Source organism: Mugil cephalus, chromosome 22 (assembly GCF_022458985.1).
Source record: "Mugil cephalus isolate CIBA_MC_2020 chromosome 22, CIBA_Mcephalus_1.1, whole genome shotgun sequence".
Lineage (NCBI taxonomy): Eukaryota > Metazoa > Chordata > Actinopteri > Mugiliformes > Mugilidae > Mugil > Mugil cephalus.
In genome coordinates, this window is record NC_061791.1 from 13,943,760 (window position 1) to 13,962,430 (window position 18,671).

Sequence of the window (18,671 nt, forward strand, 5' to 3'; positions counted from 1 at the left end):
TTCTCCTGTTTAATATTTTGATTTTCCCACAATGCTCAGTGTCCAGATATGAATCTTCCAAGGTGCAAACGTAGGTATAGCATCAGGCAGACTATTAAGAGGAAAACATGATATTTTTTAGGTATTTATGCATATTGAAAACGGAGCAAAAAGGAATAACCCTTCGGGTAATATCAGCCAGGTCAGACCCATAACCTAGCAAGCCTGTACCACTAATAAGGAAAATGTCATCTCATTACAATTCTAAAATTCTTCTCAGGCACATATTCACAGACTTTCATAATGTTATTTTGAAGGGACTGATAGAGATGAGAGCCAGCCTGTGCATCGCTACCGTCTAAATGCTAGTACTGTTATGCTAAATAACGCAAACGAATGTGAAGATATTTAGTAGATATAACATTTACATTGCTTAGGCACTGGCATGCTAACATTTCTTTAAAGTTTGCTCTACATTTTGGACCTGGAGTTTGAATGCTAGCGCGTAGGTCTTCAACAGGGGGTCTGTGACCCCTAGAGGGTCCACAGAGGTACTGCAGGGGGGAGTCGCAAAATCTTTGATTGATTAGACATTTTTTATATGTATTTTCTTTTTAATTTTCCCTCACAAATTTCTTTAAATACACATTAACATGAATCCAACATATTTTAGTAAAGAGAATGAATATTTCATCTCATCTCATCTTCCGTACTGCTTAATCCTGCACTAGGGTCGCGGGGGTTGCTGGAGCCTATCCCAGCTGGCATCGGGCGAGAGGCGGGGTCCACCCTGGACAGGTCGCCAGCCTATCGCAGGGCTGACACTGAGACATACAACCATTCGCACTCACACCCACACCTAGGGTCAATTTAGAGTCACCAGAATGAATGTTTGAACCTGTGTATTATTTCAGTAACTTAATACTGAACGTAAAATAATAATAATATTGTATATTTAGCACTAGGCTGAGTTTAATATAGGAGACATATAATAAATAAATTTACCACTGGCTAAAAAGCTACAGGTAAAAGGTCAAAACTAAAGGAACTGTGTGATTCCTTGAAGAACAAAACAGACATCAAGAGTAAATATGGCACCACTGATGTAGAGGTCACTAGCCTCTGATCAGCTGATCTGAGCGTGTCCTTTCAATCCATTGCTCTCCTGAGAAAAAAAAAAAACAACTAGTCTTTCATTTAGAACATTTTATCTCTCTTTTGGGGTCAAAAGGGTAAAAATCTTATAATAACATTTAGTTTTGTTCCACATGATTTCTTACCTTTTCTGAGCTCTTTTTATTTAGTTTTCTCTCCCCTATCAGACGAAAAATCTCAGGTAATCTTACTTTTGTTGGTTTAGTTTTATTCTTAGTGAATCAACATCGGTCTGGCTCGCTTAAAACTGAAGGTTGTAACGTGGTTTGCTCAAACATGGACTCTCCTGTGTTTAGTTTGTGTTTCGCCAAATAGTTGTGCTTTCTTTAAATGAACCAGAGCCATGTTTGAACTTGAGCCACGTTACATAATGCGACTAATAATAACGTACATTGACTTTAAATTCATTTTATTACTATAATGACCCATAATTCTTCAGCGTAGATAAGGCAGCGGGTGGCAGCTTATTATTAGCAGAAGCGACGTGGGACCATTCAGAGCACTTTTTATTTCCTGCTTGAGTCAGATCAGCAAGATCCTGTGGAAACTTGGGCTGAGAATCAAAAAGTAAATATCAAAAACAAAATAAAAAGAAAACACATGCATGCATGGACATGCTGTTCCCCTCTCTTTGTTTGGTTATTTCTTGAGAGTTTGCCATTGTTCTTCCAGGTCTGTTATGGCATGACCATTTCTCAGAATCAACCTGTTTTGGACATTTTATGACCACTCAGTCTCTCAGAGACAGTGAACCTCGCCATCTAGTGGCCGAGTGCCGTCATTGCGCAGGTTACAAAACAAAATCGCTATGGATTGTGGAGAATACAGGTTTTGGTCAATAATCCCATTTGGTACACTAGTGAAATTGAATGCGACCTTATTTAACAACCCTACACTAAATCTTAGCTCCATGAAGGCTATGACATCCGGTATTAGTTTAAAACATCTGAGAGAGCTGTTCATTTGACTGTGTTTTCATTTTATAGCTCCATTAAATTGTAACGTATGTTAGGCTGAACAGAAACACTTTAGGTTTTTTGTTCACTCCAGTTTAACAGCATCACAAAGTATGTCCTCTATAATGGCCATACAGATGAATTACCACCTTTCTGAACAGTCACAAAGGCGGATTTAGCGCGAACTGTTATGGTAAAATGCTTTTGTTTGTTCATAACACACTGGCAAGTTAAGTGTAGAATTGTAGAACTATAACAAAATCATATTCTTTGTAAGAGGTTCCACATAAAATGGGGCATTAGAGATATTTCATTTTGGTACTGGACAGACAATACTTTGCTATCCACAGAACATCACTGAAAATATGCCAAAGGTTTCCATATGAGTGTCTGCTATCTCTCTTTCCTCTATTTTCTTTTTTTTTTTTTTTTGACTGGGCTGACTGTGCACCATGACTTCTTACTTTTTTGTTTTTAGCCACTTATCTTTTTTTTCTCGGTAGATGCGCATCGACGTCGGTCTGGCTTGCTTAAAGTTGAAGGTTGTTCTTATGTAACCTGCTTCGCTCAAACATGAACTCTCCCTTGTTTAGTTTGTGTTTGGCAAACCGTGTTTTCTGCTTTCTTTAACTGACCCAGAGCCATGTTTGAGCTCGAACCACGTGCTGCGGCTGCCACGGCCTGTGAGTATGATATCCAATAACTGTGAGACCATTTTATTATTATGACGACCGGTAATGCTTCTGTGTAGATAAGATAACGGTTGGCAGGTTTAAGAGGAAATTATATGAAGTCATATTACTTCCTCAATATCTTGGTTCACCAGCAGGCTGCGCTCTACACAACAAAATATCCACTGTGAAGCACTTCGGACTGAATTAATACATCTCACTGCTTTGATTTGTGCAAACAAAAGAAGATTAGAAAATAAAAAAAAATATATATTTTTTTTTTATTGTCCTTCTAAAATTAAAGTATCTGCTTGCAGCAGACGCAGTTGGCATTGACCTAAGGTGGACTGATACAGTTGGAAACTACATTCCTATCTGAGCATGTCTGAAACTAGATAGTGTGAAAAGACATATAGAATGTTCCCAAAAGCTGCAAAGTGGCAAAAAAAAAAAAAAAAAAAAAAAAAGGTAGGAAACACTTCATTCACTGTTGCTGTGGAGGAATGTGGGAGCTCTAAATCATAATCCTTGGAATTTGCGAGGGGACAAAGCTGATTGTGTGACCCGCTGTGTCACCGACCGGACCGGCGCAGCGGTGGCTGGACAAATGAAGCATTCCCAACATTATTTTAATATCGAGGCTCACTGGTCCGGCTTCGAGGTCAAGGCCGTTCTACTCGCCGTCCTTTCTGCTTAATTCATGAACCTTTTGGAAAAAAATCATTTAAAAAAACTTCTTTTAATCAGGTTAAACAGCAATAAGCACCTGACACTATACCTTGCGAGAAAAAAAGAAAAAAAAATCCAAAGGCATTGGTTTGAAGTTATTAATCTGCCCCCCCTCACACCACCCACCACCCACGCCTCTTGTTGCTGTCCCCCTCCTGGCCTTGCTGGCATGTGTGCAGAATAAAAATGTGTGAGGCCTTTTGTCCGCTGGTTCCAAATAACAATTCTGCCCTCAGACGGGAGAATAGGAGCTCGGGGAGCAAGAGGAGACACTCACGGGTGTTTAAAGGGGAGCAGAAGAAGGAGAATAGGGGAAGAAGGAGGGGAAAGAAGAGAGCGGGGAGTCTCCTCTGCCACAGAGATACATTAGGTACCAAACTCCCTCGCTTGTTGCTTTGCAGTGATTTTTTTCTCTGCTTCAAAAATCCCCCCCGGGGGCTTCTTGCTGGTCAAGAATGAATCAGACGTACATACAGGCCAGTTAGCGGGGGTATTAACAAGTCTAAGGAGGGGGATTACTGGAGTTAGAAAGAGGAAAACATGCTATCAGGTTTCCACCTTCATCGTTTTTTGTTCCTTTTTTTTCTTTTTTTTTTGTAGCAGACATTCTTTTCCCGATATGGACTGAACCTGTTGCACCTGACACTCACTGACCTGGAGGAGAGGAAGCTGGTGGAGTTTTACACAGGTACCAGTTAATTATTATTAATTCAATAATTATAGGAAGATTTTCCTATTTACTAAAAGGTGGTTGTTTTTTTGCTAATTTAATTCATTTTGAACTCATTTTCTTGCAAATTACAGACGATTTCCCGCAGTTACGTCAAACTTTGATACTAAATTAACTCTCTGATTACTGGGAGAAATGAACGGAAAGCTTTATACTGTGTTTTGCTAATCATTAAGAAAGCAGCTTGTCATTTTTTGCAAAGAACATCGCATAAATTTGATGCCATTTCAAATCTGTGCCCTAAAATAGAGCTACATGTGGCAATAAAAATAGAGAAAGAATACTTTCACGTTTTATTTTGGAAAATGCTCACCGTGATTTTCTTGCAAGGAGCGACATGGAAGTGCTAATAACTGTAGGCTGCTTTATATTTGTAAATCAGCACATTCCATCTCTTAGCTTAATCAGTTAACTCGTGAACTGCAGATACATACGTTTACCTTCCACTTTTGCGACTCATTTCTTTTCCTTTCTTTTTAAAGTAAACTTGCTTCTCATTTTACTCAAAGATAACCTGTTAACACAATGGCACTCATTCTTATTTTAGCATTTACAGATAGATAAAGTGGATTAAGGATGGAAGAGGCTGCACCGGACAAGATGACCAGCCAGCAGGCTCTCTGTGACGCCCCCGATCAGAAGACCAGAAAATGCCCCGGAATATCCACTCTCAAAGTACTAAATCCACTGTAATCAAAACTCTTCTGCTGGTTGCTTGTAATTCTCTTTTTGTAGTAAATTCCATTGATGCACTCAGTGGAAATTGCACCACATGATAGCGCCAGTTAAAAGCCTAAAAGTCATCGTGGTGGAGTTGTTAGCACTGTGTCCCTGCAGCATCTTGGATCTGGGGTTCAAACTCTTATCCGGCCGGCACAATGGTCAACTCTGGTTGTCTTATAGGCGCTTTCTCCAAAAATGTGCAGGTTCAGGTTAATCACTGACTCTAAATTGCCCATATATGTCAATGGTTGTCTGTGCACGTGTGTCAGCCCTGTGCTAACCTGGCAGCCTGTCATGGTTACGCCCCGCTGCTCCGCCAGCTGAGAGGGGGAAACAGCGTCCAGCGTTTGACCCGCAGAAGCTAAACCGGTGCAGATGATGGCCGGATAAATGCTTCAAATGTGTGATGACATGTGTTTTTGGTCAATTTTAAGGCGCACGCTTTGCCCCAAAGTAGGTTGAATCGAGCCAAGACCTCGTCTTATGTGGTTTTTCAAAAATCTCGCCAGGCCAAATGTGAGCGTGTCAGTTTTTATCAGTCACCGTCAGCAAGTCGATGGTACACTTCTTACAAACACATCCCTTTCATCCCAGGCTTTTCTTTCTCCTCATGGGTGTGTGCTGTGTTCATTTTGTAGATTTTGGTTGTAATATACAGTACTCCTTCAGGCTCCTTTGTTGGTGGGTCACTAATTTCTCTTCCAGATTCTTGCGCCTCAAAAATACAGCCCTATTGCTCAAGTCAGCCTCATTCCTAATCCTAAAATAGGAGTCGCGGTTAAAAAATATTAAAGCCAATTGAACCTCCAGCACTGGATGGAAGCGCCTTCTACTTGCTATTTTTGGAGGGAAAAATAAATCAATAAAGTTGGGGTTAGGGTTAGGGTTATCGTTATATCATTATATGTTTGCTGTATTTAATTTTGTGCGCTGATTTAAATGTTCAAGAGAAATAATTAAACTGATAATCCATTGCAAACTCTGCTACTCAACAAAACACGCGGGGTATTGCAATATTCCTCAGGAATTAAGTCAGCTAATAAAAACCCCAGTTGAGGCATGCAGTAAAACAGTTTTTAGACAGAGGATCATACACTATAATATTATTGTTTTATATATATATATGCAGATATATAGTGTATAGTGTCGGCTGGTTGACAGAATTTGTTAATCTACCTTTTGCTTTGTGTTTTCTCAGTTGTTCATTGTGGCACTCTCCTTCGCCTACTTCTCCAAGGTCCTGACAGGGACCTACATGAAGAGCTCCATCACTCAGATCGAGAGACGCTTTGACCTCTCCAGCACACACATTGGGCTCATAGATGGCAGCTTTGAAATGGGTACCACAATTTAATTTTTTACCAACAATTGTTCCACTGATCTGGTGCCACCGTCAGCCTCCGTCTGCCTTTGGACTCTAATCTCATTTGTTTCCTTCTGCTCGCTCTGTTTCTCTTCCTTGGAGCCAGGCAACTTGTTGTTTCTGGCTGTGGTGAGCCATTTTGGGGCTAAGCTGCATCGGCCGAGGCTCATTGCTGTCGGTTGTTTCCTCATGGCTGTAGGGACCTTTCTTACCGGACTGACACACTTCTTCATGGGGCGGTAAATGTCTTCAAATATTTCACCTATAAACACAAAATACGACGAAAAAAATATATATATTATTTGTCTTGTTTTTGCAGCTACAAGTATGACACGGTCATTCAGGCGTTTCAGAATGACAGTGTGAGCATTGCTGCCTGTGTGGATCCCCTGAAAACACTAGACATACCAGAAATCCATATAGAGCCCTCTGTGGAAGACTCCAAAGGTAAGACTGTTGAATAAATTCTGGTGTCAAATGTGTGCATTTTACATTCATGTAAACATGAAAATGATTAGACCTTACGATGAAACTTTGACAGAAACGTGTAAGATTCGACAACACTCCGAAATTAAATGTCAGATCTGCAGTGGTGCTGAACGAGACCAGAAAACGAAGCAATTGCCAGCTAGTCTGAAAGCTCTTCTAGCTTGCACACTAACAAAATAGCTAACAGCATAGTTTTGAGGTACTTAACCTGCATTTATTTGTTGGTATAGCTCACCGGACTGACCGAGCCCTTTGTTGATTTTTCTATATGTTGTCCTCAGTGAAAAACATTTTGTTACCCCTGGTCCACATGTCTTTCGTTCCAGATGACTGCTCATCAGAAGCTTTCACTTGCCTACTTTCTTTTTTTCTGTGCACTGGCCTTCTTTCTTGTATTGATAGGCAGCTGATTCAACTAACTAAATTGGGCCTGACCTAAAACCATCTCACTGCCAACTGTTGGCTTAGTGTCACGGCCTTTAGGTATAAGGGCACCGTCTCATTTCATCTCTGTGGAGGGCAATGTCGGCCTGTTGGTCCATGCGCTATTGTGGTTTAGACTGAACAAAACTTTTGAGGAGCCATTTTTAGCAACCTCTATCTATGTAGCAGACTAAAGGCTGTGGTTAGTGACCTTAGACTACTTGCTTTTACCCCCAACCATCCCTGGAATGTATAGACCCTGTCTGACCAAACACTCACCTCCTGTGCAGTATACATACCGCCCACCAGGTGCACAGCCCCTGAGCTGGAGTAGGTCAGGGCAGAGACAAATCCCTTCATCCCTTTCACTAGAGCTAAGACTCTAGTCAGACTCAGTGGTGCTGACAATAAGTCTGGATATATGCTGCTGACTGAACCAATAAGTTCTTACAACATCACTAAGAAAGCAGACATCTGTAATATTTATGGAAATGAATTCAGTCTTGACCTCTGTTGTTGAGCTATAATTGCCTCCTCCTCTCACAAAAAAACTTGTAATGCACCTCCAAAATGCATTGTGTCGATCCAGGTCAGCTATTCTGAAGAGAAGCATACAATACCAAAGTCGAATACAGAATGGTTGTATGCCAGCTTAAAACCACATCCTGTTAAGATTACATTTAATCAACAAAAAGCTGATTGTTGTGTGACTTCATTACTCGGTCAGTCATTTGTTTTGTTGTACCTATAATTCTGTGACTGTTAAGTAGTAAAACCGGTACTGAACCAAATACTAGGACTGAGATGTTCCAGATTACCACTTTATATACAACATTAACCTGATGATAACATTCAAAACATTCTGAGAATGATGCAGTTTACGGGGTCGTTTTGATACAATTATAACTACGTTGTTAAGAACTTTGTGATGACTGAAGGATCTTAAAAAAAATACCTCTTTACTGTTCAAAATCAATCCAATGACTTTCTAGTTTGTGTCATTATGCAGCCTGTGCCAGAGAGTCTGGCTCCCACATGTGGATCTATGTTTTCCTGGGGAATGCTTTGCGGGGCATTGGAGAAACCCCACTCACGCCTCTGGGCATCTCCTACATCGATGACTTTGCTAGAGCTGAAAACTCTCCCTTCTATATAGGTAATAGAATGAGATTTTCCACACATCCAAATGTCATGACAAAATACGTTTAATGGGTTAAACTATCCTGTTTTTAATTATACCTCTTCTCCTCTGAAGCAGCTCATAAAAATGTTAATTGTCTGATTATTTTTCGATTGGCAGCTTGTCTTCAGACTATCACCCTCCTGGGCCCTATGTTTGGATTCCTCCTGGGCTCCTATTGTGCCAGGCTATATGTTGACATTGGATATGTTGATATGGGTAAGTGTAATGCATTTGTGTTTTGGGGATGTATCATGAATCGTGATTACGACTCAGCTTTAAAGATTAAGTGCCATTAATTCAAAGAGTTAAAGTTAATTTTGAAGTAAATTATATGCATTTCTATGTGGCATATGTGCACGGTGAAGAAGTTAGGTTGGTGGATTAACAGTTAAAAGACTATTTGGCTCCTTTTAACTTTAAACCAGAGCATGGTTTTTGGGGAGAGCCTGACAAAAACATGCTCAAAGACCGAGACTGTAATATACTCTATGTACACTTCTACAATCCTGACAGATAATCTGTGCATATTTCATAGACATCCGCTTTGGTCAAGCCTTCATTTAGATTTGAAGTACTGTGGGACAGATATGGTGGCCTATACACGTAGCCTGCAATGATGCGAGCCATTTATACTTGTGCGCTTGTCAGTCTAGCTCGCTTGCTAGCTGGCAGTGTATCCTTTTTGCCAGTTGGGTTCATTTTGTTTCTACTTCCTACTTCACTTTCAACAATGGCAACTAAAACTTTCGCTGAAATTCTGCCCATGACATGCTAATGTCATTTCTCCAAACCTCCTCAGTTCACCAATCCTTGGTATGTTTCATCTTTATTGATCCAAAACAAAACAAAACAAAACGATAACTACATTTCTGAGATGGAGCATGTCAGGCTACAGCATTAGGATCTGCAGCATCAAATTGATACAGAAGCCTAAACTGCCCATTAGACCAAACCTTATGGTCACTTCACTTTAAGAAGGCTTTGCGCTCTCACTTTAACTAACTTGTAAATCTTTTCCTTCATGCAGAAAGTGTGACTATCACTCCAAAGGATGCCCGCTGGGTAGGTGCCTGGTGGTTGGGCTTCATGGTGTCCTCAGTCCTCCTGATCGTCTCCAGCATTCCCTTCTGGTTCCTGCCTCGGTCACTGCCCAAGCAGGGAGGTGAAGAGATCAAGCCAGCTCCTGCCAAGGAGATACCGGATGGGTCAGGGGACGCACTCAACAAACACCAAAACCTCAAGCTGACTGAAATTGCTAAAGGTACCGTGGAGGCAGTCCTCTTCTGTGTGTATGTGTGCAGGTTTGTTTCTTTTATTTTTGGGTGTTCTTCAACAGGGTTCCTTCCGTCCTTGAAGCGCCTTCTGGGAACTCCTTCTTACTTCCTGCTTATCTGTGGGAGTATCCTGAAGTTCAACTCCTTCATCGGCCTGTTAACCTTCAAAGCCAAATACATGGAGCAGCAGTTTGGACAGTCTGCATCCAGAGCTAACTTCCTCATAGGTAAACCTTTGAGATCAACTTCTCGATTGCGGTTTCTGATAAGTGGACAATATACCTTCATGTAAGATCAGACTCCATACCCAGTGTCTAGACCCACTCTTATTTTTCTTGTAGGTGTTCTAAACCTGCCGGCAGTGGCGGTAGGGATCTTCCTGGGCGGACTGCTGATGAAGAGGTATAAGCTCAGTGTGGTGTCCGGAGCTCAGCTCTCCTTTGCCACATCCTTTATGGCGTACCTACTGATGCTGCTGCAGTTTGGCACCAAGTGTGAGAACATACCCATAGCCGGGCTCACCGTCTCATACAACGGGTCAGTGCCGAGACAGTTGCCGCCGATTTTTGAAAGAAAGACGTAGTCAGATATAAACGATTTTACGTTTTACGTAAATTCACCTGCAGGACACAGAATGTATCATACGACAGAGATATGGTCTTCTCCGAGTGTAACAGAGACTGCTCGTGCTCAGCAGAGGAGTGGGACCCGGTCTGCTCAGACAGCGGCATCACTTACACCTCGCCATGTTTGGCTGGCTGCCTCGGCTCCAGTGGACACGGCAAGAGCACAGTAGGGCCACACACGAGAGAGCACAGTGTTCAAAAGAAACCCGCTGACCTGGGAGCTGTTTTTTTATCGTGATTTGGGTCAAGAGTGTCTTTACAAACACTTTGGTACTCTTTATCATTTATTATGTATTCACCTTTGAGATCTGCTCCCACAGAAACTGATTAGATGTTTTTATAGGCAGCACCATGCAGTCCACAGCCCTCACTCCAAAGAGACACTTCTCAGCAGCTAGATGGAAAGAATCTGTTGTGAGGAATTACTGAGAAGTTGACTGAAGGAACTCATTCATAGCATCCACAATGCAAGAAGTTCTCTCCTATTTCATAAACTTTACACTTGCATGACTATGCATTGACTGTATATTATCATATTTGTCACTTAATTTCCTCAGTTTATTTCATCCTTTTATCCACTGCTTGCTGAACATGTTTATAATGAGTAATTTTTTGTGATACAGCATGTCTAAATGTTTACTATAAAGGAATACAGTTACCTTCTAGTAAAGATTAAAGTCTTTCATTTTCTTTCAGGTGTTTCACAACTGCAGCTGTGTGTCCGTGTACTATCCGGCAGGCGGCAGCACGTCGGTGAAGCTGGGCCAGTGCCCACATGGCAAGGACTGCGGCCGCAGTTTCACATCCTACATGGCTGTGTCTGTCCTCAGCTCCTTCATTAACTCCCTGGGAGCCACGCCTGGATACATGGTCATCATACGGTCTGTGCAAGCGCACTTTGCAACAAGGGAATCGTGATAATTGGGCATACACTGGTGGCTCAAACGCCATCATTATGATTGGACTCGTAAAATTAAACTCTAGCTGCTATGAGTACGAATATATTTACTAGTGCTAGGAGCAGTGATGAAAGTGAGATTGACGTCACCTCAGAGGGCTATCTATGGAATAATTGACATTTTCAACAATTAATCACTTTACTAATCGCCTCCCAAGAGTTATTGGAGAAGATTGGAACAACTCTCATGGCTGCGCCTTCATTACAGAGTCAAGAGGTCTTAGAGAGCTTAGCTTAAAGACTGGAAGCAGGTAGAGAGCCGGGAGATTTTAGGAAGCTGCGTGTGTTATGAAAAACTTAAAAATGCATTTCAGGATTAGAAGCAAAACATATTTTCAAGCTTGAATGTGCATGTTTTACAGCAATATTAATGTTCTGTAGATCGCCTAGGCCAGCCATCATCACATGACCCCCACTGAGGAAGTTAATGTCGATTCATATTTTCTTGTTTTGTGATTGCAGATGCATCTCACCAGAGCTCAAATCCCTTGCGCTGGGTATCCAGGCCTTAGTGACTAGGACTCTTGGTAAGCTTCATTGGCAGCAATTGCATGTAAAGCACACAGGCACTTTTGGCTCGATCTGTTCAATTCAGACCTGTTTTGCCTTTGGTTGTTGACTGATGCCAAAACAAATGCCGTTTGCTCACCAAGTCCCTATTTATCACACTTTTAGCTGTCGTAACGTTCAGAAAACGTCCACACTGATGCATTTTAATCATTCCTTTCGCTGTGAGAATTTCTTGGACAAAATGGAATAAAGGAGCATGATTCTCTTTTTCCCCCAGTCCTGAGAAGATGTTAAGGGCAAACTGTAATTTTGAGTGACACAAGACGAGTAAAAAAGCCTTTAGGTCGATGGGAGAAATATGCAGGAAACCAAAGCTGGCGTCAACACTTGCTATAATTTCAAATGATAAATAATTACAACTATTCTCACCTGTGTGATTCAAGGTGGAATTCCTGCACCTGTGTATTTCGGAGCCCTGATCGATTCAACTTGTCTAAAGTGGTCGATCAAGAAGTGTGGAGGCAGAGGGGCCTGTCGCATTTACGACTCTGATATGTACAGGTATCTATCTATCTATCTATCTATCTATCTATCTATCTATCTATCTATCTATCTATCTATCTATCTATCTATCTATCTACATAAATATCCAGGGTTAGGGTTAGGCTGGTTGCATAGAAGGCTTTTTCAGATTTTATCTTTATCTTTTTCATCTACGTTCTTTATTTCCAGGATCATTTTCTTGGGCCTGATCACTTGTCTCAGTGGTACTTCCTATTTCTTCATCATTGCCGTCATCATACTCCTCAGGCGACAGTTTCGGAAGCCGGGTCAAGAGACGCAGCAGGAGCAGAAACCTCAAGCCTTGAAGGAAATTCAACTTCAGACCCCAGCGAAACCAACTGAGGACACTAGTGTTAGTCCCAAAGCTCCCAAGCTGACTCACGCCTCAAAGGTTTGGGTGAGGACTGCGTCGGATTTGAAGGAAGGAGGAGAGATTCACAGAGTAGAGCCCCTCTCTCAAGATGACGGACTCGTGTCGGCAAGAGATGCACAGGAACCTAAGTCCCTGACAGAGATCACGGTTGAAGTCAATAGTCTTTCTTCCGATGGGGCGAACATAGAGATGGTTTGTACGGAAACAGCTGCTCAAGAGGAAAAAGAGGAGATGGACTCTCACACAGATGACGAGAAGACGTTAGAGAAAGAGAGTCAGCAAAAAAGCTGATAAAGTTCACTAAAGTGATCTCAAACACAGGATCGAACTGGGCCAACTGGAACTTTCGTAATTACCGAGCTTGCCCAGGGCCATCACATCTACTCGTCAAGAGCAAATGCTATGATAAAAGCATTTCCTCTTCTCTTTTATTATGGGTGAGAGCTATTATTTTACACTAAGTCCTGAGGAGGGACAACTCTACTAGTAACCCTGTTTCCGAAGCTTGGAAACATAGTACAGTGTAAATATGGACCCACTGATCAATAATTCAAATGATTTTAGTCATGTATGCATATGATTACGCTGCAGGTCTCCATGAACACAATAGAGTAAATTTCCTGGACAAAAATCAATGTTTGTGCCAATAAATGAGTGATACCATTGCCGCATTCATTTTGCAGAGCTGCTCATTCACAGTCAACAAAATCACAATTTTAAAACGTATGTCATTGAAACTGAGACGTATTGTTCTTTTTTTTTTGGCATTTGCTACAGTACAGAATACCGACACGACACAGGTGAGCTAGCAAATGCTAGCAGATTGGGAGCAACTTTAGCATTCATCAGGATTTGTGTTTCTGGACACTCCTTTGTAGTGTACACATTCAGCAGGGTGTGCAGTGAAGCTCAAACGTCAGCGAAAAGTAAAATGTATTAATAGTAAAGTTAATTACAACAAACTGTCTCCCAATAGCAGTATGCTGAAGTTAACTGTATTTGTGACCGTGGATGAATCATGGAGCTGGAAAGGGATGACACAAACAGGTCACATGAGCGAACACGTGCTGCATCTCAAATAAACAGGCTTACACAACCACGTGACCACGGCTTCTTCCGATTACATGTAGGCATCGCATCGCGCAAAAGTGGATGCAGCCCTGTGGTTAACTGCGAATGCAAAACTCCAGGTGTGGATGCTCTCAACCTGAGCAGTCATTACCAGACAGCGGAGCACCATTACCTCTGCTGGCACCAGCTACTAATCATTCCCTGGTGACTTTTGATCCCACTTATGTTCAGTGCGACAGGAATACTAACCGACCACACATGAGTTGGAGCTTCAAATCAAGTCTCTGAATCATATAGACGCTGGAACAAAGCTGATTCAGAGAACACTAAAAGAAGGACGCAATCTGATACCTCCGAAGACGATGGTAGTTTAGTGGCTTTAGGTCTGTGACACAACGGGAAATCAATCAAGCTCCAATTACCGAAGTAATCCAAGGAGCAAGATGACATGTTTCCCTGGACCACCTATAAAAATAGACTTCAGATCCTACATTTATCACCCACTCTCTTCTTTTTTCCCCTTTCTTTCATCTGTCTTTCATAACACTTGCTCCCACTTGTTGAGCTTTCTGTCTGCATTCTAATAAAATGAATAGAATCGCTGTCTCTGTTGTTATGGAAATCTGCTCTGAAAAGCCTAATTAAGCAAAAGGTTTGACCCTGACGTGTTGTGTTATCTGTTAATATGCAGAAATAAGTGCCAGGGAAGAGTGGCACAAATGAAGTCATGGCACTGAAATATTCCGCGTTCATGTACAAGAAAACTGTGCTGTCACTCTGCCTTTGTCTGTGGCTACTGCAGACAGGCCTTGTGCAGTTTACAGGAAACTCAGGGAGGTGTTTATTGGTCTACAGAGGGTATGGGGGTGTTACGTATCCATTAGCACTGCGCTGTATCTCTGTTAGCTCAGAGCTGCGGTGAAAACCACCAGCACTTACCATTAGCTTGCAGCCGGCGCAGGCATCTACACAGCAATACACTGGGACAGTAGATATGACATTAAGAACCTCGCTCCGTGTTGTTGTGAAAGCGATGGCCGTGGTAATCAGCGCAGATTCAATGCGGTGTGTTTAATTTGTGTACGCTCTGATTTTCCTACTTGGTGGTAACCACTGATTCTACACAATATGTCACTTTATACATGATGCAATCGGAGCCTTGCAAATAAATTTGTCCGTGTAAAGACAAACCTGAAAGCAATGGTTAAAGTCCCTGCGAGTCTGTTTTGCCTATTAGATTTTCAAGTTCCACCATTTGCCAGTGAGCATCAATCAGCCTAGTGACATGATCATCTAGAATGAATGAACTGTAGACGGACTGATCACCGTGATTCAGGAGAACCCAACTCTGTGTGGAGGTTTGTAGATCTTCCTAGCTTCCAAGCTAATCCTAGCTCTGACTACTAACTGCTGCCACCTGCTGTTTCGGCTAATAGTAGCTCTTCCAGTTTCCTTTTCTGAATGACAAACACAGTCTACTGCCAACCACTGATTTATACTTAAACCTAGGGTAATTATTTATTGGCCACTTGGAGGGAAAACCCAAACAACAATCTAAAAACAACTGAACTGGCTCAAAATTTCTATTCTGAATCACAAATGAGAAATGCTGCAGGATCCTTTGCAGTCCATGGCACCAATCTGAAATACAAATGATTTGATGCCACGCTTTTATCTCATAAGTGCAACAAATTGGCAATATTCATGTGCTGTCGTCACGTCTCTTTAACAGCATGTGCCTCCTGCTGTGCAGTGGATTGTGGGATAGAATAACCAAAGGAACATAAGTTCATTTGCATGCTGTAAAATGACTCCAGATCTACATCCGTAGCAAAACATCCTGCTACGTTTTGCAAACCGTATCTGACATAGCAGTATGGATACTGGAATTTACTCACTGATTTGATCTTTTGTTTGGAAGTTTCCAGGCAAAGTTGTAAAGATGTATTCTGCTTGTCAGCTGGTCGTATTCCCAGGCCACGTGCCTTTAAGTTGTCACTTTAACATTTCGCCGTCCCTTCATTAATTAGCACTTTTGTGTTTGTGACATGTCCCGTCAAGCTAATGAGCCGCCATTCATTTTTAATGATCCCTCATCTTCACATTTATTATTCATAGTGGCTGAAGGCCAAAGGGAGGCACTAAGGTGGCCAGAGTTTGGTCACCTTAAACTTTGTGATGTGTCTCCAGGTAAACACGAAGACAGCTCTTCACTTTGAGCGTGCTCTTCTCCCCCGGTGTGGGTTTGTGGCGGGTCAGTCCCGTCTTGGCAGCTGATGACAATGGTGACGGAGGTGATGATGAGGGTGGTGACGTAAAAAAAAAAAATAAAAAAAATGTCTGTGTGCGTGTACTATTAATTTTTTTTTTTTTCGGGGAAAAAAAAACTGTGAACATTTAGGTGTGTACATTAACTTGGAGTTGAGTGTGATATAACGTACAAAGACCCACTTTATCCCCCACCCCTTTCAAAATGAAAACCCAAGGCTATATTTGGAGAGAGCTGATGTCACAAGTGGTTTGAGCGGAGAGCCTATAACTGTTGGAGTCGGCTTGTGTGAGAGTCTGACAAACCTTGGACTGCTCCGGCGAGACACTGGGATCTGGCTCACACAACAGAAAGTGAGTACTCTTTCCTCTTTAATACAATGCATGTAAATGGTGCGATCCAACAAACGGACTACGTTGATAATTTGCATGCTTGCAAGGTTTGATTGCAATGTTATGCCAAATCTCCAACTCCTTTTAGGTTTTCTTTTAGGTCTTTTAGACACACGAGTGTCAAATAAAAAAAAAAGAACTGCTATGCATTTTAAAAGCAGCATCCTGAGGTTTCCAAAGGCAACCAGACCGATGGGATCGCAAGCAACTGTGCGTAAAAGGATGGAGAAGAAGTCTGGGATTTTCTTTATGTAGATTTAAGGATGTGTCTTTACATGCATACGATCTAAATCCTTTAAATCACTGTGACTATTCTATGGAAGTGGAACAAAATGCAAACAAAATGTCACGCTTTACTAGAATAAATTTTTGTTGATTAATTGTCTATAAAAATGAATGTCAATAACAGTCCTAGTTGAAACGTTGAAGCCACTGAACTGGACGTTTAAGAGAATACTCATCTGCTCAAAGTTTGGGAGCTGCAGACACGACGGAGACAGGATACAGTGAACAAAATGTAGAGCACAGCGTTATATCAGACCATCGGTGAATCATTTATTATGCAGATTTGATGCTCCGTTCATTTATTTTTCTCATAATGACGCATCTGCCTGTTCACGTTTGTTTTAATAAACTAATACTTCTTCCACTGAACTGCTCTCCGTGAATCAAACTTTTGCGCAATCACTGTCCATCCAGGGAATCATCCTACACCATGTATCACCTGAGGGTGCCGATGCTCCTCCTCATGCTACTTGTGCTGCTGCGTTGCGTCGCCGCTGCCCCAAGCTACAGGTAAGACATCCAAAAAATCTCAACGGCGGCAATGAAATTCGGTTTTCACTTAGCTCGAATGTGGATTATGTTAGATCCGGCACTAGCATACTTGCTGCTTGGAATACGGTGTAATAGCTGAAACTCACTGCAGCACACGAGCTGCTGAATATCGTGGAAAGTGCAGATTAAGGATGGCTGTCAATCTGTGTGTGAGGGTGTAGCAGGGCACGGATTTGCGACTCTGGAGGTGGAAGCCAATTGTGGGAAAGTGCTTGGCAGTGCATCTCGGGGATGGGGGGCTAAGTGGCCACTTTCTCTTCTTGCTCTCTGGATTGTTTTGAAGGAGGGGATCATCAGCGTGAATCGGTTTGGCCCCTTTTCCCCTCTGTGATTCAGGTACTTCAGTCCCAGCTCATCCAGCGAGCAGGAGAGTGCTCTCCCCGACAGTGAAGGCTGGTTACTCCCCGAGCTGATCTCCAACCCGTTCCTCGGCCTCATGGGCGCGCAAAGGCCGCAAAGGGGGCTCACAGCGATGAACAGGTGAGGACATTCACACGCGTTAGCTCCTCGTTATGCAAAGAAAACGAATGAATAAAGCATTGCCTTGATGCCACTACGTCTCTCTGTGTCTGTGCTTGTCTCTCACCAATGCAGCCACCACATACAGAAGAGAAAGTGCAACACAGCCACCTGCGTCACTCAGAGGCTAGCAGACTTCCTGGTGCGCTCCAGCAACACCATCGGCACCGTCTACGTACCGACCAACGTGGGATCCGCCGCCTACGGAAAGAGGGACCTGCTGCAGCCTCCCAGCTTCCTGCCCCTCTAGTACCGCCTGAGGAGCCTCCACCAGCAACTCCCCCACCCTCCCAGCGCTCCACTAACCAGTCATCTTATGTAACAACGATTACGACAGTGACACTGATAGCGAAGACGCCGATGGCTAACGAAGATCATCGTTTTCCGAATTTGTTTCACGAACTTTAACGGTGCCTTTTATTTAAAGGTCAAGTGTATGCTTTCTGTTTGTGCCGTGGCTCTGTTGATGCTGTTCCCCAGTGGCATGATGGGAATGGAAAAAAATAAATAAATAAATAAAATTATATAAAAGTCATTCATAACACAATAAAAAAAAAAGGTGAAAACAAATGTAAAGCCATACAAATTAAATGTTATCTGTTGTTTTGATAATAAAACTGTAAAAATATATATATTTTTTAAATCTTCATGCGTTTTAAGACAAATTATTGCACATCGTGATAGATGTCATATGGGTTAGACAACCCCCACGGTACCCGTGGGGCTGCGGACCCTCTGTTGAAGACCTATGGCCTACAATACCGCAGACCTGAAACTTTTCCGGGGGGACATGGAAATGTCTAAGACACACAGACACACTATTCATTCTTCAAATCCAGTGCAAGCTTTCAAGTCATCTCATGTCATCTGTGCTGAT

At 42.2% G+C, this 18,671-nt stretch overlaps 2 protein-coding genes across 3 annotated transcripts; both read left to right on the top strand.

Moving 5' to 3' along the window:
• Window positions 1–3,812: 3,812 nt before the first annotated feature.
• Window positions 3,813–13,369, top strand: LOC125000072 (solute carrier organic anion transporter family member 1C1-like). Of its 2 annotated transcripts, none has more exons than XM_047575419.1 (15): window positions 3,813–4,178; window positions 4,768–4,895; window positions 6,142–6,283; window positions 6,413–6,545; window positions 6,626–6,753; window positions 8,228–8,374; window positions 8,519–8,617; window positions 9,429–9,662; window positions 9,738–9,902; window positions 10,017–10,212; window positions 10,302–10,467; window positions 10,998–11,182; window positions 11,722–11,786; window positions 12,213–12,330; window positions 12,502–13,369. In XM_047575419.1, exons 2-15 carry the CDS (start codon window positions 4,797–4,799, stop codon window positions 12,995–12,997), a joined length of 2,373 nt encoding a protein of 790 aa, XP_047431375.1. In that variant the 5' UTR covers window positions 3,813–4,178; window positions 4,768–4,796; the 3' UTR covers window positions 12,998–13,369. The 2 variants fall into 2 exon arrangements, with proteins under 2 accessions (XP_047431375.1, XP_047431376.1); XM_047575420.1 differs by having other exon boundaries at window positions 6,181–6,283.
• Window positions 13,370–15,998: 2,629 nt separating this feature from the next.
• On the top strand, window positions 15,999–18,401 carry LOC125000222 (calcitonin gene-related peptide 2). The gene is made up of 4 exons (XM_047575635.1): window positions 15,999–16,399; window positions 17,138–17,233; window positions 17,612–17,755; window positions 17,870–18,401. Exons 2-4 carry the CDS (start codon window positions 17,154–17,156, stop codon window positions 18,042–18,044), a joined length of 399 nt encoding a protein of 132 aa, XP_047431591.1. The 5' UTR covers window positions 15,999–16,399; window positions 17,138–17,153; the 3' UTR covers window positions 18,045–18,401.
• Window positions 18,402–18,671: the final 270 nt, after the last annotated feature.

Excerpts from the sequence above, each read along its gene's own strand:
- LOC125000072 (XM_047575419.1), top strand. The coding sequence starts at position 4,797 with ATGGAAGAGGCTGCACCGGACAAGATGACCAGCCAGCAGGCTCTCTGT. Across the intron at positions 6,754-8,227 it reads CTCTGTGGAAGACTCCAAAG|CCTGTGCCAGAGAGTCTGGC; the intron begins GTAAGACTGTTG and ends GTCATTATGCAG. Across the intron at positions 11,787-12,212 it reads CTTAGTGACTAGGACTCTTG|GTGGAATTCCTGCACCTGTG; the intron begins GTAAGCTTCATT and ends GTGTGATTCAAG.
- LOC125000222 (XM_047575635.1), top strand. The coding sequence starts at position 17,154 with ATGTATCACCTGAGGGTGCCGATGCTCCTCCTCATGCTACTTGTGCTG. Across the intron at positions 17,234-17,611 it reads GCCGCTGCCCCAAGCTACAG|GTACTTCAGTCCCAGCTCAT; the intron begins GTAAGACATCCA and ends TCTGTGATTCAG. Across the intron at positions 17,756-17,869 it reads GGGCTCACAGCGATGAACAG|CCACCACATACAGAAGAGAA; the intron begins GTGAGGACATTC and ends TCACCAATGCAG.